General features: G+C 41.1%; 2 protein-coding genes across 3 annotated transcripts; one reads left to right on the top strand and one right to left on the bottom strand.

Moving 5' to 3' along the window:
- Positions 1 to 1,641: 1,641 nt before the first annotated feature.
- Positions 1,642 to 6,240, bottom strand: fbxo45 (F-box protein 45). Of its 2 annotated transcripts, none has more exons than XM_071900949.2 (3): positions 5,740 to 6,240; positions 4,075 to 4,431; positions 1,642 to 2,712 (listed from the first exon to the last, which is right to left on the bottom strand). In XM_071900949.2, the coding sequence occupies exons 1-3, from the start codon at positions 6,073 to 6,075 to the stop codon at positions 2,506 to 2,508; spliced, it is 900 nt and encodes a 299-aa protein (XP_071757050.1). In that variant the 5' UTR covers positions 6,076 to 6,240; the 3' UTR covers positions 1,642 to 2,505. The 2 variants fall into 2 exon arrangements, with proteins under 2 accessions (XP_071757050.1, XP_071757051.1); XM_071900950.2 differs by having other exon boundaries at positions 1,642 to 2,691.
- Positions 6,241 to 7,202: 962 nt separating this feature from the next.
- Positions 7,203 to 12,986, top strand: fam168b (family with sequence similarity 168 member B). The gene is made up of 7 exons (XM_071900948.2): positions 7,203 to 7,325; positions 9,226 to 9,317; positions 9,436 to 9,519; positions 10,410 to 10,552; positions 10,800 to 10,998; positions 11,123 to 11,247; positions 11,515 to 12,986. Exons 2-6 carry the CDS (start codon positions 9,248 to 9,250, stop codon positions 11,233 to 11,235), a joined length of 609 nt encoding a protein of 202 aa, XP_071757049.1. The 5' UTR covers positions 7,203 to 7,325; positions 9,226 to 9,247; the 3' UTR covers positions 11,236 to 11,247; positions 11,515 to 12,986.
- Positions 12,987 to 13,969: the final 983 nt, after the last annotated feature.

Raw genomic sequence — 13,969 nt, 5'->3', positions numbered from 1 at the left:
TGGCATTTCTGCACTGCTCTTCCCAGAGATCACCTGTCAATCAAACAGTGTGGGGGCGGAGCTTGGATTTTCTGTTGATGCAGTTTGAGTTTCTCTTTTCTTTGTCTGTTCAGCCATGATGGCTATCACTGCTCATGCTAACTACCCAGTTCTTCTTCTTCTGTTTATTCCAATATGTCAATATGTATATGACAATATGACAATGTAAAAGCTTTGATAAACTGGTTTTAAGTTGAATCACTATTGTGTTATATCAGTCAGTGATAGAGAGTAGATAGACATTTATTTCTATGAAAATGTTGCTGATCATTACTTTAAGCTCAACTGTAACCTGAGTTGAATGTTAGTGACATGGTGAAAGATTCCATTTACCTCTGGCATTAAAATCTCAAACTAGATAAAAGATGCATTTACAGTAGACTGTTCACCAAAACATATTTGTGCACAAATTGCCATATAAATCAGCCTTGAAATAAATCAGCCCTGCCAAATATGAATGGGGCTAAATGTGAATTTATGACACTTATAGACCATTAGGTTGTAGCTCAGGTGTTCAGTTTCAGCAACATGACCTGCTTGCTGCTGTATGACTCATGTGAGCTTAACATTACAAAATCCAATACTTGTATAGCCTAATAATAGCCTATTCTCCAAAATGGGAATATCATCGGCGTATTACTGTCATTTTATAGCGGCCCCTCTGCAGCTGATATTGAAAACCATAAGTGAAATGCATTTCTATTTTCCAACTTTTATTGATCCAGGGAAAGGACTGCTGAGCACAAATGATTCCTCAGCACCGCTCTGCTTCACATTTATACAGTTCAACACATTAAAAGCTGAATGGTAATCCTTGACCTGATGAGGTTTTCATGCCTAATCATCCTCAGGGTGATGCATGAAATGTCCTTCCAGTGTTGTGCAGCTGATAGTGATGGAAATATACTGCATAAGCAATAATCTAAAAATTGCAGTTATGTATATGTAGCCTATCAACCTTTATGTGTTTTTAAAGGAACTGAAAGTCAAGCTAAAAAAAAGAACGAGAGAATAATAGGGATGGGACGATATGCTTATCTCACGATACGCGATATGGGGTTCACGATTCGATACAACCACGATACGATGTCATAAATAAAAGAATTACAAATCTTTCTAGCGATGACATTGGCTTGCTAGAATGTAAGTAATTCAAAAATGTCATTACAAAATGTAAATACTATAATTTGGATGGAGAAATTGTAATGATCAAGCCGTCTCATTTGTGATTACTACAGCAGAATAAAATGGAGCCAATATCGCGATACGTATCGTCACATTTTTGTATCGCGATATATTGAATCTCGATATATTGTCCCATCCCTGGAGAATAATGAGCCTGGTTGGATTCAGTTTGGAAAAGCAGATGGCATGTGCAAATGATACAAATGATGACTTAAGTTACTTTTGCTCTGAATGACAACATGTCTGTAGATCACATTATCTGTATACCAGTAAGACTGCTGGCATCTACACCAGGGCCAATCTACGCATTATATCTATTATGAAGCTGAATGATCCAGAGCGGTCAGCGGTGCAGACACTGACAAACAGCCAGGCCGAGGTATAAAAGCGCCGTGTGTACTCACAAACACAAACACACAAGCGTCAAGCTATCTTTATTCTCACATGTACGATTGGCACCGTGTGGACTTTATTTTCGGGCCTCACGACCCCCCATCTATAGTACCGTGGATAAAACCGAGAAATAAATAGTGTGTAATACTACAATAGCACATTAAAAAGGATACACAGTAACATTATACAGGTATAGTTTCCAGTCTCTGTGGGTTTTTTAACAGGGGAGATGCTGTAGTCCGTAGGCCAATAGAAAGGCATGTGCATGACTATTCAAAGCAGTCCAGACTTGCCTATATGCAAATATAACATCAGGTCGCTTTGTTTTGGCATGAAACCATTATGATCCAGTCCTTGGTGACAGTTTCATTTGTGTTCAACCATGATGAGCTGCTTCCACTGCCGTATACATTGGCTAGCCTTGGATAATAACTACTGTATAATTTGTTAACATGATAAAGTATTTGCCACGGTTCATAATTGTTTTGGCCTCGTTCAAGCAGACGTGGAGCCTCAAGTAAAGCCTGAATCCCTGACACTAAACGATGTTCTCCTATCCTGTAAATAAAACAGTCCAGCAGCTGAGGTGGATACTTCCATGTGGATACAGAAATACCTTTATGTCAGTCCCCGCCCGTTCCTTTTTCCCTGTAGTTTGTCCAGTGATCACAAAAAAAAAAGCTTCGACTCTGGGTTCAGTTCCGGCCGGAGTAGAAAGGCCAACAGTCCGCTTGGAAGAAACATGACAGTGGACCACGTGGCCTAAAAAAACCCTTTTGACAAGGTGTGAACGACAGGTGGGCAGTCCATCAAAATGAAAAAAAAAAACAAAGTCCCGCGCGTCTCGGTGCGCCCGCTAGTTTGACAGTGGCACGGATTGTTCTGCGTCTAGCCGTCCAGAGGCTTGCCCAGGTAGACCATGGTGACTTCGGTGTTGCCGTACACGGCGGACACGGCGGGGAACAGGCAGGCTTTGGGCAGTCCGCGAAATGCTACTCCCAGGAACTCGAAGCCCCTCTCGAAGGCCAGCGTCTTGTCATCCATGTCTAGGATCACTCGTATTCTCTCCCCGATCTGCGGACAAACAGGATCACACTGTACAGTTGGATTACACACTCACAAAAACCAAGGCAAGTGCAGTCACCCTTTGGGCCAATCAGTATCAGTATCCATTTTTAAAAAAAATTGTATTTCTTCTAAATGACATCATGTTTGTAGGCAAATTTGTAGGCTAATAAAAATAATAATTCTTCTTCTTTAAAGGTCCCATATTCTACACTTTCCAGTGTTGAGGTCCATTCAAAGCTGTGTGTGTGGTGTCATGTACCAAAAACACTCTCAATCCATTTTTACACATTCATTTTCCAGCATCTCTCTGAGCCTTACCAAGAACAGGCTGTTTCTGTTGCTGTGTCTTTAAGGCTCATTAATATTAATGACCCTCTGTTCTGATTGGCTAACCGTTTCAAGAGTGAAACGTGAGACACCGCAGCCCGGCAGCTACAGGTAGGGAAAACTCTCCGGTAATAAACAATGACAACCGCTCAACCGCTTTGAAAAAAACACTTTGTCAGTCTATTATTTCTTACAAAAATGATAATGAGCGAACCTTTGTGACGCCACAAAGTTACGGAAGTCCAAATGGCTCGTTTAGAGGCTCGCTTTTCTAATATGGATTGTGTGGATTTAGTTGGCGACCGTGTGTTTTGATACTTTCACCATGTTTAGACAGCACATCCAACTCCTTTATAATCACAGAGGCAAGGGGAATCCTGTTTTACATGATATGGGACCTTTAATTCTTCTTGATATATACGATATGTATATACATATATATATATATATATATATATATATATATATATATATATATATATATTGATACTGCGGAAAATATCGTGATATTCAATATTATCGAATATCAGCCCAAGCCTATTCTCTGCTAGTCTTTTGTTTTTAGTATTCGTGACCCCATATTGGATGACTGTACAAATGATGCAGTCACCCCTTTGGCCAATCAGTAAATAAATGAAAAATCCATAGGGAGGAAAACTGTTTTTTCAAGAAACACATGGTAGAAAATCCAACATGGAGTACATTGATGCTCCTGGAGGCAAATTTGGAGAACACGAATATCTGGATATGTGCACCAAATATCATGTCATCCCAACTTGTTGTGTGGAAGATATGACTGGTTAATATAATTTTGACCTGTAATTGCAGCGCCCCCCTTGGGCCAATCAGTGTCATTTTGAAAATGCCAAAATCTGACAAAGTTGAGATATTGTGTGTGATGGACAGAGAGACAGAGATTCATCCATAAAACGTGGGACAGAAATTGCAGCGTACCTGTCCTACCTTAAGGACTGAATAAGGCTTTACCCTCTACCTGTTTTTAAGACCATTTCAAATCTGATGAGGACACAAACAACACTCAGACGCGGACACGGCTCCTACCTGGTATTTGGGCGCGTTGTTGCACTGGGGGAAATTCCCGTTGACCTCCCCGTTGTGCAGCAGGTTGTTGTCGACCAGGTTCCAGCCCCAGCTCTGGTCGTCGCTGCCCAGCAGGGCCACGTAGCCTTGGCACTGCATGGACGCTCGCTTGGTGGCGATGCCGATCACCGCCACGGTGCCAAGGGGCCCTTCCCACCAGATCTCCCAGGCGTGCCGGCCCTCGGAGAAGCCGATCTTGCCGCGCGCGCCGTCCGTGCTCTGGGCGATGGGGTTGCGGTGCAGCGTGAAGCCGTTCTTCTTCACGTAAACGTTGCGCGAGCAGTCGTGCGAGCTCAGCGCGTGCTGAAAGGACTTGAGCTGTAGAGGAGGAAACAAAACAATTAAGGACACAGAAACTCGGATGTTAAAGGCCCTACTAAGCATCATAGGAAAAAGTATTCTTGAGGCTAGATCTGCCTGATATGTGCCGTTTTCTTTCCATTGTTGTACGGAAGACAATGTCACTTCAAAATTTAAGCTGAAATCTGTCAGTTTAAAAGGAAAAATCCCCCCTTGGATCCTCTTACACTGTTAGAAATCATCACTGTGATGTTCAATGCATTCCAGGAGGTATTTTGTGATGAAGTGTTGTAACAGTGGAGTTTTCCTTTAATGTTGCCTTGCTTATCAGCAAACATACACACCTGGCAGAAAAAGTCCACTGGTAAATTCAACATACACATGATCCACAAAGCAGCATTTAACTCAATAAAATGTCAAATTTTGAAATTGCATCATATGCCCAATTTACAAGTAAACCCTAAAGATTTGGAAAACATCTTAAACACAACATTAAACTGACAGATTTGGAGTTTGGCATGACATTCTCTCCATACAGACAGAACTTAACACATATGTCAGGGGTCCTTGAGAGGGTTCCAGGGGGTCCCCAGCAAAATAAAGAATAGTTTAATTTCACTAATATTTATTTCACTAAGAGAATGTACAAGAATGGCTAAATAGTTTTCACCCTCACTACTACTTTTCTCCCCACATAAAACATAGACAGTTACACAATACAACACCAGACAACAATCTTCCTGACATGACATGAAAACGTTTGAGAACCTCTGGTCTAGCCAGTTCAATCAATCATATCGCCAATACCTTCTGTTCTTGCTATCAAAGAGAACGTTACGCCAAACTGCATTCAAAAATCTGGCACTTTTCTGGCTGACTTGCTTATTGACAAAAGGTACACAACTCTTAGTACATGGCTTAAGGCCTTTGATGACTCACTAGCTTCTTGTGGTCAATTCGTGATCCACCAAGCAGCGATTTATCTCAATCAAATCTCAACTTTTACAATTGGTTCACACAGCTGAGTACCGCCCTCAGCGGTGTATGATGGTGGAAGAATATCGTGGGCATAACAGGCGAACCAATTCTAAAAGTTTAAATTGTATTGATATAGGTGCTGCTTGGTGTATTGGATGCATGCCGAAGTGAAGAGTGGCACCAAACGATTCATCAAAGGTCTTGAGTCCTGTCCTACAGATGAGTAGTTAGCAGATACAAAGGTAGCATTTAACTGACAAATTATTTGATTGGACTTCGGCGTACAGTGCCGTTCTCCACACAAAAGCCCCAGCAGTGGGGTATCAGAGGGTACATTGGTAAACCTACTTTCCCCTTGTAGGTCGGCAGGTTACACAGGATGTCAGACCGCATAGCTTCATCGCTGAGACTCCGGGAGCAGAGGCTGCGCCACACCTCGCTGTTTTCATCCGCTAGGATGTTGTTCCAGTGCCAGCAGACCAACGAGCACCGCATTAAGTCGTTCAAGTCCAAATAGGAGAAAATATGCTCCAGGACCCGAGCGGGCAACCTCCCGGCCACCCCGGCCGCCCCTGAGCCTGCACCCGCTGCAGCAGCATAGGAAGACCCGGCGGAGCTGCAATTGGCTGCGGCTGCTGCTGCGCCCAGACAGGAGGAGCCTCCTCCGGCGGCCGCTCCAGACATTATAGGCCCGCTTTTAATCGACGACACCAGCCGACGGAATATAGTCGCCCTACACCATAGATTGATACCTAATATATGTAAAATTTCAGCATTTTGCCCACAAAATCACGCATACGCTGTAGTAAAAACACAACAGTATGGACCCTGCCCAGTTCAATGGCTGAAAGGAAGCGATGCGTCAAGGTCCTGGAAGAGGAAATAAAATTATTATATTGATATCAAAGAGAAATGCAAGAGCGTTTGTAAACGTGTGGGTAATTTTAAGTTTTGTTAATTAAAGTGGGCTAAACGCAGAGTTGATTAATCGTCAGACTAAGCGAAGCACCAGTCTAGGTCTAATATATTTTATTGCCTGCAAGGACGGTAGAGTTGACAATAATAAATGGGCTCTTACAGCAGATCTGAAGTCAGTTTGTATATGGTATTCTAGCGCTGCTGGCTGTTTTCTACGGGACTTGGACCCGTTTGAATATAGGTAGGCAGAATATAGGTAAAGGTTTAGGTTTACAGGCTTCAGATTTTTTTTATTTTTTTTTATTTTTATTTTTATTTTTTTATTAAAGATGAAATGTATAATATTGGATGGAAATAACTTCATAGCTATATGCAATACTTAAAAACAAAAAAGAAAGTAATAATAATAAAGTAATGCTAAAAAGAAAGTAATACTAAAAAGAAAGTAATATTAAAAAAGTGAAGAAAATGAAATGGTTTCTAGGGGTGTAAAAATAGCTGTCAATGTGATATTGAAAATAAAGTGCATTATTGTCTTCGTTATTAGTTCTCAAGGCGTTTGTCAAATAAATGTCTATTAAAAACCTATGAACACATTCACTCAATAATGAAACATAAACATCTGTCGTCATCTACTTTGTGTTTGGCAATTAATGTAAATGAAATGAATGTCTGTAAAAACCTATCAACACATTAATTCAATAATGAAATATAAAAATCTGTCGTCATCTATTTGGTGTTTGGCAGTTGTTTTCTTTTTGGGGGATTTTAGCGCCCTTATGTATTGCTGTATTGTATAATTATTGTTGAGATTCGGGAAATTTGCATTCATGAATAAAAAATGATCTGTAATATTTTGGACTGGCCGACCACGTGACATAATACACGGAAGTGACGCGGGTTGCTCAAAAGAGTTCAGTAAAGCATCCACTGGAAGCAAAACACCAGCTAGATTAATTTCATTTTACATCAAGGGAGAGAAGGAGGAGACTGACAGACGGTCAAAAGAGTTAACAGTAAGTTACTTTGGATTATTAGTTACATTAAGAGATGTGTGTGTTATTTTTGGTGTGGGACAGACGTTGCTGCGGAGCAGAGCTGCTGGCTGCCTGTTTCACTGTGTTGTGCGGCCTGTTGACAAGCTGCCCCCGTCTGTCTGGTACCTGGACCCAGTGAAGTGGTTGTAAGCAGTCAGTCGGATGTATAGCAGCTCGGTTTGTACATCGGAACCTACCTGAAATAGGAAATATGCATAGCTAACGTTACAATAGCAGCTGGAACAGCTAACGTTAAACACGTTCACAAGCTAAGCTAGCAAATAGTTGCAGAGCCCCGCTACGTTCCCGTTCTCTCTTGTATCGAGTGAACCTGTACGCCAAAGGCCATTAAAAAATCTTTCAGTTCAATATGGCCTTGGTTATCGATAAACGACGTACACCTCGGAGAACATAAATTAAGATGTTGTAGTAATCATTAGAGACCACTGGTAACTTCGGCACACAATAAATCCACCAAACAGCACCTATTTAAATGAAATTAGAACTTTTAGAATCGCTTCACACTTGTTTTAGTGGAAGAAGATTCTGGGAACACCAAACGAATCAATATTAAAAATGAAATTTTATTGAAATAAACATTGCTTTGTGTATTGAATGTATGCCGAATTGAAGACAAGATCCTAAAGATTTGTAAAAGCTCATAAAGTCATGTTGTACCTGGTGTGTAATTTTGCCTATAAGCAAGGCAATGAAATTGCCAGATTTTAGCATGGACTGTGGCATGATGTTCTTTCCATAAAGAGAACGGAATGTATCGGGGTTAATATTTTGCCAGCTACCCGTGACACGACTGCAGTTGTTTTGCATCTCGAGTGTGCGAATCGTTCATTTTGTTTCATGTTGTTATTGAAGGGTGGACTGAGCCGGGGATGGGTTGAAGAGACATGAGGAGAGTTGTGAAATGATGTCATGGTTTTTGAACATCGCTAGAGGCCAGCATACAGGCAAACATTGTTTGATTCTGAACACCCGGCTCGTTTTTTTTCAACTAATGAGCATCATGTGGAGTAGCTCAGGGTTCCCACTGGTCATGGAGTTTGGAGAGGTGTATTACAGACAGGGAAAGCCAGAGGAATTGCTAAATTCTCTGGGGAAGCCAGGGAATATCAGGGAATTTTACAAATGGTTTACAGGAATATATAAGAATGTAGGCTATTTTGCAACTTGTTTTATACATGTGAGACAGATGGTAGTTTTCTTATATATTGTATCACCATTTCCTCCACAGCAAGTTCAATTGTAGTGGAAGACTACAAACAAAACAAGGAAGTAATAAAATGTTTAGATCATGAAAAGTGCTCTGACTTTGTTATGGAAAGTCATGGAGTTTTTACATGGCTCCAATATGTTCTGTTCTCTCTTATGAAGAGAACACTAACCATTCTAATTTCTGAACTCTAAATATTGGTCTATAACAAGTAGTGATCTGAAGCATTATTTGGCCTGAAACATATAGACTTCTCACTGGACAGGAATGATGAAGATATAGTCCATTCTTCTCCACTAGAGAGAGCTACAGTAACAACATTCTGTGTGAAAAAGGGAGGAAAATCAGTTGCATTGTTTTGACTTCTGACCTGCTACATATGGCTCTTGGTTTTACATTATAGTACTGGGGAAATTCTCCTTTACAATACCTTGTTTTACCCTGGTAAACGCCAATATAGTTTTTAGTTTTAGAGGCTTGGGTGGACGGGTTTGTCTGTCAGTCTGCCTTCATGGGTGGAGGAATCTGCTTTGGATTTACCCTGATGCTCTTTACAACACATTTAAAAAGTCCTAAAATTGTTGAACGATAACATCATTCTCAGCCTGGCTGCTATTTGAATTCAAAGTTTGTGTGCTCTTTTCATTGCAGCCTCTGTGAGTAAGCCGCCATAATGAATCCTGTGTACAGCCCTGCATCAACAGGGGTCCCCTATGCCAATACTAAGGGTATTGGCTACCCAGGTAATTTTTACATGTGTGTCAGTGTGTAATGGTGTAAGAAAATATCCTAATTACAAGGAGATTTGTAGCGAAAGTTATTTCATGTTGTGTTTTGTTTTTTGTTTTTTTGTCCTGGAAGCCGGATTCCCTGTTGGCTACGCAGCAGCTGCCCAGGCATACACTCCCAACGTCTACACCGGGGCAAACCCAGCCTTCCCCACCGGTAAGGAGAGTCCCAGCTATGGCTTGAATAATGATATTTACAACAAAAGAGGCAATATAAAGGATCACCAAACTATCATAAGAAAGAAATGACTCCACAGAATTATCACCACTTGCCAAAGTTGCCAAAAGTCATTGCAGAAGACCTTGGGAAAACATGGAAGAGACCCTTATTTGTTCCTTTAAACTTATGCTATCTTCTCTTTAGACAATGCTATCTAGTGTTAAGTGCTGTCAGTTATTTCAAATTGAAAGCAAAATGCTGTCTCGTCTATTGTTTATTGTCTCTTAATCTTCCAAAAACATCAAAAAGTGAACAGAAAAACAAGCTAGCTTTTCTGAAAGTCTGCCAGTATTCATTAGGTAGCGCTGTAGCGGTACAGACTGACTAAAGTTGGTCTTTAGCAAGCTAGCCAGCTAATGCTATAGCTAGAATTTCAACATAGCACAGCTGTGTCATCAACTGTTGTTCCAACATACTGTGAATCAAGCTGAAGCTATTTCTCTAAAACCTGTTCATTTCAGTTGAGTGATTTTTCACACCCCAGTCGTAATCATGAATACAGACAATTCAAGACGATGTTTTTTTCATATTATTTGTGTCTGTTCTTCTGGTTATTTCCAACCGGAAGAACAGACTACGTTTACCTATGAACCAACTAAATTAGATGTATGTTGTTTTACGGTGTTGCCTTCCTTTAAGTGCTTTCAGTGTAGTATTGATCAATTATACAGTAAAGATGTAATCAACCTGCATCATATCCATCCTGTCAGAGGTGGACGACACTGACTGGCTGCTACCTGATTTGTAATAAAAGGCTAATATCAGTCTGATTTATGGTACATTTGATATGTGCAGCACTAACCTGAAATGTCTCCCTCCCGCCCCAGGCTACGCTCCAGGCACTCCTTTCAAAATGTCCTGTTCTCCCACCACGGGGGCCGTCCCGCCTTACTCCTCCTCACCCAGCCCCTACCCCGCTGCCGTCTACCCCGTCAGGAGCACCTACCCCCAACAGAACCCCTACGCACAGGTCAGTATGTTCACACACCAAGCCACTCGATCATTTGTGGCGTACGCTACGCTACATCTTGCATGTGGTACCTGGGTTTAGATAAGGTGAGCAGCTAGTAATCCTTCTGTAGACCTGTTAATGTGATTATGATGCACATTTTGCACGTCATGTGTATATATAAGCTGTTAATTCACATATTTTCACGTTTTCTTCATATTCCCGTATTCACTCTCATTTGTGTATGTTCTGCTCCTCTGTGCTCCAGGCGCTCTTACCTTCACAACAACAAGGCACTTACTACACACAGCCGCTGTACGCGGCGCCGCCTCACGTCATCCATCACACGACAGTGGTCCAGCCCAATGGGATGCCGGCGGCCATGTACGCCCCGCCCATCCAGGCTCCCCGCCCAAACAGTGTGGCGATGGGGATGGTAGCCGGGACCACCATGGCCATGTCAGCCGGTGAGCCGCAGTTTCCATTTTACTGTGCAGTCTTAGTGAATCCGGGCCCCAGATCTCTGTTAGCAAATATGAAAATGAAGAAGTTATCATTCATTGTGTCATATTTGTTCACTCTGCTTCCCAGGAACTTTGTTGACAACTCATTCGCCAGCGGCCGTCGCCCCCCACCAGGTCACGATGCCCACGTATCGGCCCCCCGGCACACCCACCTACAGCTACGTGCCCCCACAGTGGTGAACAGAGGGGAGCGTGAGTATGACATTCTAGTGATAGCAGGGTGGGACATATCAATTTCATATGGGGCGAGAAGTTTTATGTTTAATTGGTGTCCATAATTCATATTTTGGCTCACCTGCGAAGGGTTGGTAGACCAAAATAATTTACCTGCCAGGAATAAATGGTGGCTTAACCTTACGGATTATTTAAACTATGTTCTATACCACTAATCATATCTGTGTTACAGGAGGGATGGCTCAATCACTTTCATATGCAATACACCTTCTCTTCTCTCCCCAGGTCAGAAGATGGTAGATATGCATTCACACTCCAGTCCAGTGTTTTTTACTCTTGGTGATGACCTGCACTGCCAGTGTCTGCAACCAATTGCTCTTCTTCCAGCATAATGTGAATCTGAATCCCAACCACGTAGAAAGAGGCCCATTTGGAACGGGGGTGAAGAATAGGCCCATTCCCAAGCCCCCCACCCCCCCAGCACTCTATAACCTGCTGCATATCTCGCATCCAATGGCAAAATCTCCATGCAAACTCTTGTGTTTATTTTTTTTTTTTGTGGACTGTCTTGCAGATTTTTATAGCTTAAACTCTTATTAAGTGGTGAAAAGGGAGTTTGGATTTTTTTTTTTTTTATTATTATTTTTATTTCGGGGATCCATATGATGTTGAATGCATGTGTATATATAGATATATGAAATAATGCTAGCTCAATCTACCTGCTGTGACAGATGCAAAATCAACAAAAGGCATAAATCCAAAGGAACTAAAGAAAAAAAAAGAGTAATAATCTGCAATGCTGACTCACCGATGACCATGTCTTAAATGTGAAAGAAGAAAAGATGAGAAAAGTTTTCTTCACGCGACAAACGTTAATTTGCGCAATCCAGTGCAGAGCAAACTGTGCTGTTTTCACTGCTTTGTGTTTTGATAAGTGACGCTAGGTTTTTATTCTTTCTCCGAGTGATGCAGTGTATGCATTTTGTCTTACCATTTTTTTTGTATTTTTAGGAAAAAGATGGGACTTTGAGTTTGTGCCTCTGACTGACGGCCATTCCAACACTTAATCATTCAAGTTTTTTTCTTTTTCTGCCATGTCAAACTCGATAGGAAGAGAGCATGGGCTTTTCCAAAAGTCTCAAAAAACGGCCTCCTTTTCTTGCATAAAACACTTTTGGGTTATATAGATGATAAAAACCTGTTTGCTTATTTTAGCCAGAAGTATTCTTGGCAGGAGGAGGTTGTTTGAAATAATTTGCACCCATTCAATGAGAGAATGAGCAGGAACAATTTTGCGTGTGTGTGTGAGAGAGAAAGAGGTTCAAAATCGAAAACCATTAAAAATGGTGTTGTGCCATACAGTGGGACATATGCCTACAATTTTTGACCTACATGCCATAACAATCAATATGTTCTCCTTACTTTTTTAGGTAAGTCTGAAGCACTACATTATAAAATCACTGCTAATGTTTGACTTTTTTTTTTTTTACACGATTTGTGACTAGCACTACTGAAGGAAAGGCACTAATTCTGTAGTCAAAAACAATTTGTAAGATACCAGACCTTCTACATCGCTCGCTGTTTTACCTCGAGGTTCCAGCCAGACCCGACAATATCACTGTCTCAAACTTGCTCTTCTCTGTTGCCTCAGTCACCTCAGTTAAACAATCTGTTTTGTAAATGTTATTTTTTGTGTCTTTTGGTTCTTGTTTTGTATTCTAAAGAAAGACCAAAAATAAAAACAATTATGAGAATAATCATTGGTATTTCTTATTGTGTCTTTCTTATTGTGTTGGGAATGCCATCTTGTCTTAACTTATTTTATGAATGTGCACATCAGCACCCAGATTAAATATTAAGATGCTGTTAGTTTTTTTTTTTGGGGGGGGGGGTAAATCCTATTAAACACATGTAAATACCATGATCATCATCATACAAATATCTATGGATTTACCAGTAAAGGGAAGGGTTATCATAGTCAAATGTCTTGTTGCAAAACACTTTGTAAGGTAGCATTGTTGCATAGAGGCACTAATCACTTGTTTAACATACAATTTTGTGCCAGGTAATGAGATGAGGAACATCTGACATACAGATCTGAACTTCTAATGGCTGTCTAAACTGAGCAAAATCTCATGGAGTCTGATCTTTCACTTTTCAAGCAGCATTGAGAACATCAGATCTGTCTTACAACGGGTTAATAATCATATTTTCTGTTCATGTGTAAATGCATCCTAATTATGACTTCGGAGTGAGAGAAACACAAAGCACAGGCACTTTCAAAATGCCACATGTGCATGTCATTGTGTTGAAGTATTGTATCTGCTATCTTTCCCATGTACCCTGAATGCAACAAACAAGGAGGTTAACAAATAGAAGATGTGATATGCGGAAGTTTACAAGTTTACGAGGATCTCGCGAATGCGGCCCGCAGCAAAAGTAAGGCTTCCCAGCATGCTATTCGGCGCGCGGATTTGGATTTTGTTGTGGAGTTTTCATGCTTTATCGTCCTCTACTCGGTTTTGGGACTTGTTGATGTAAGTTCTTGTTTATTTTGGTACCTAGCAAGCAACGTATAGAGGAACAGTTAATGCTAACAACACTCAAAAGGGACAACCAGGTAAACATTGAGTTAACACGCCTAATTTTAAGAAAGTGCAGGTTTTCATTCAGCTAACGTTAGCTATGTTGTGTGTATAGTGGAGTAGTCGCGAGCCGCTCTGTGTATGAAGAGGACGTC

Source organism: Centroberyx gerrardi, chromosome 22 (genome assembly GCF_048128805.1).
Source record: "Centroberyx gerrardi isolate f3 chromosome 22, fCenGer3.hap1.cur.20231027, whole genome shotgun sequence".
NCBI classification, from domain to species: domain Eukaryota; kingdom Metazoa; phylum Chordata; class Actinopteri; order Beryciformes; family Berycidae; genus Centroberyx; species Centroberyx gerrardi.
The sequence above is the reverse complement of the archived record's forward strand: the minus strand, read 5'-3'. Positions and strand labels throughout refer to the sequence as shown.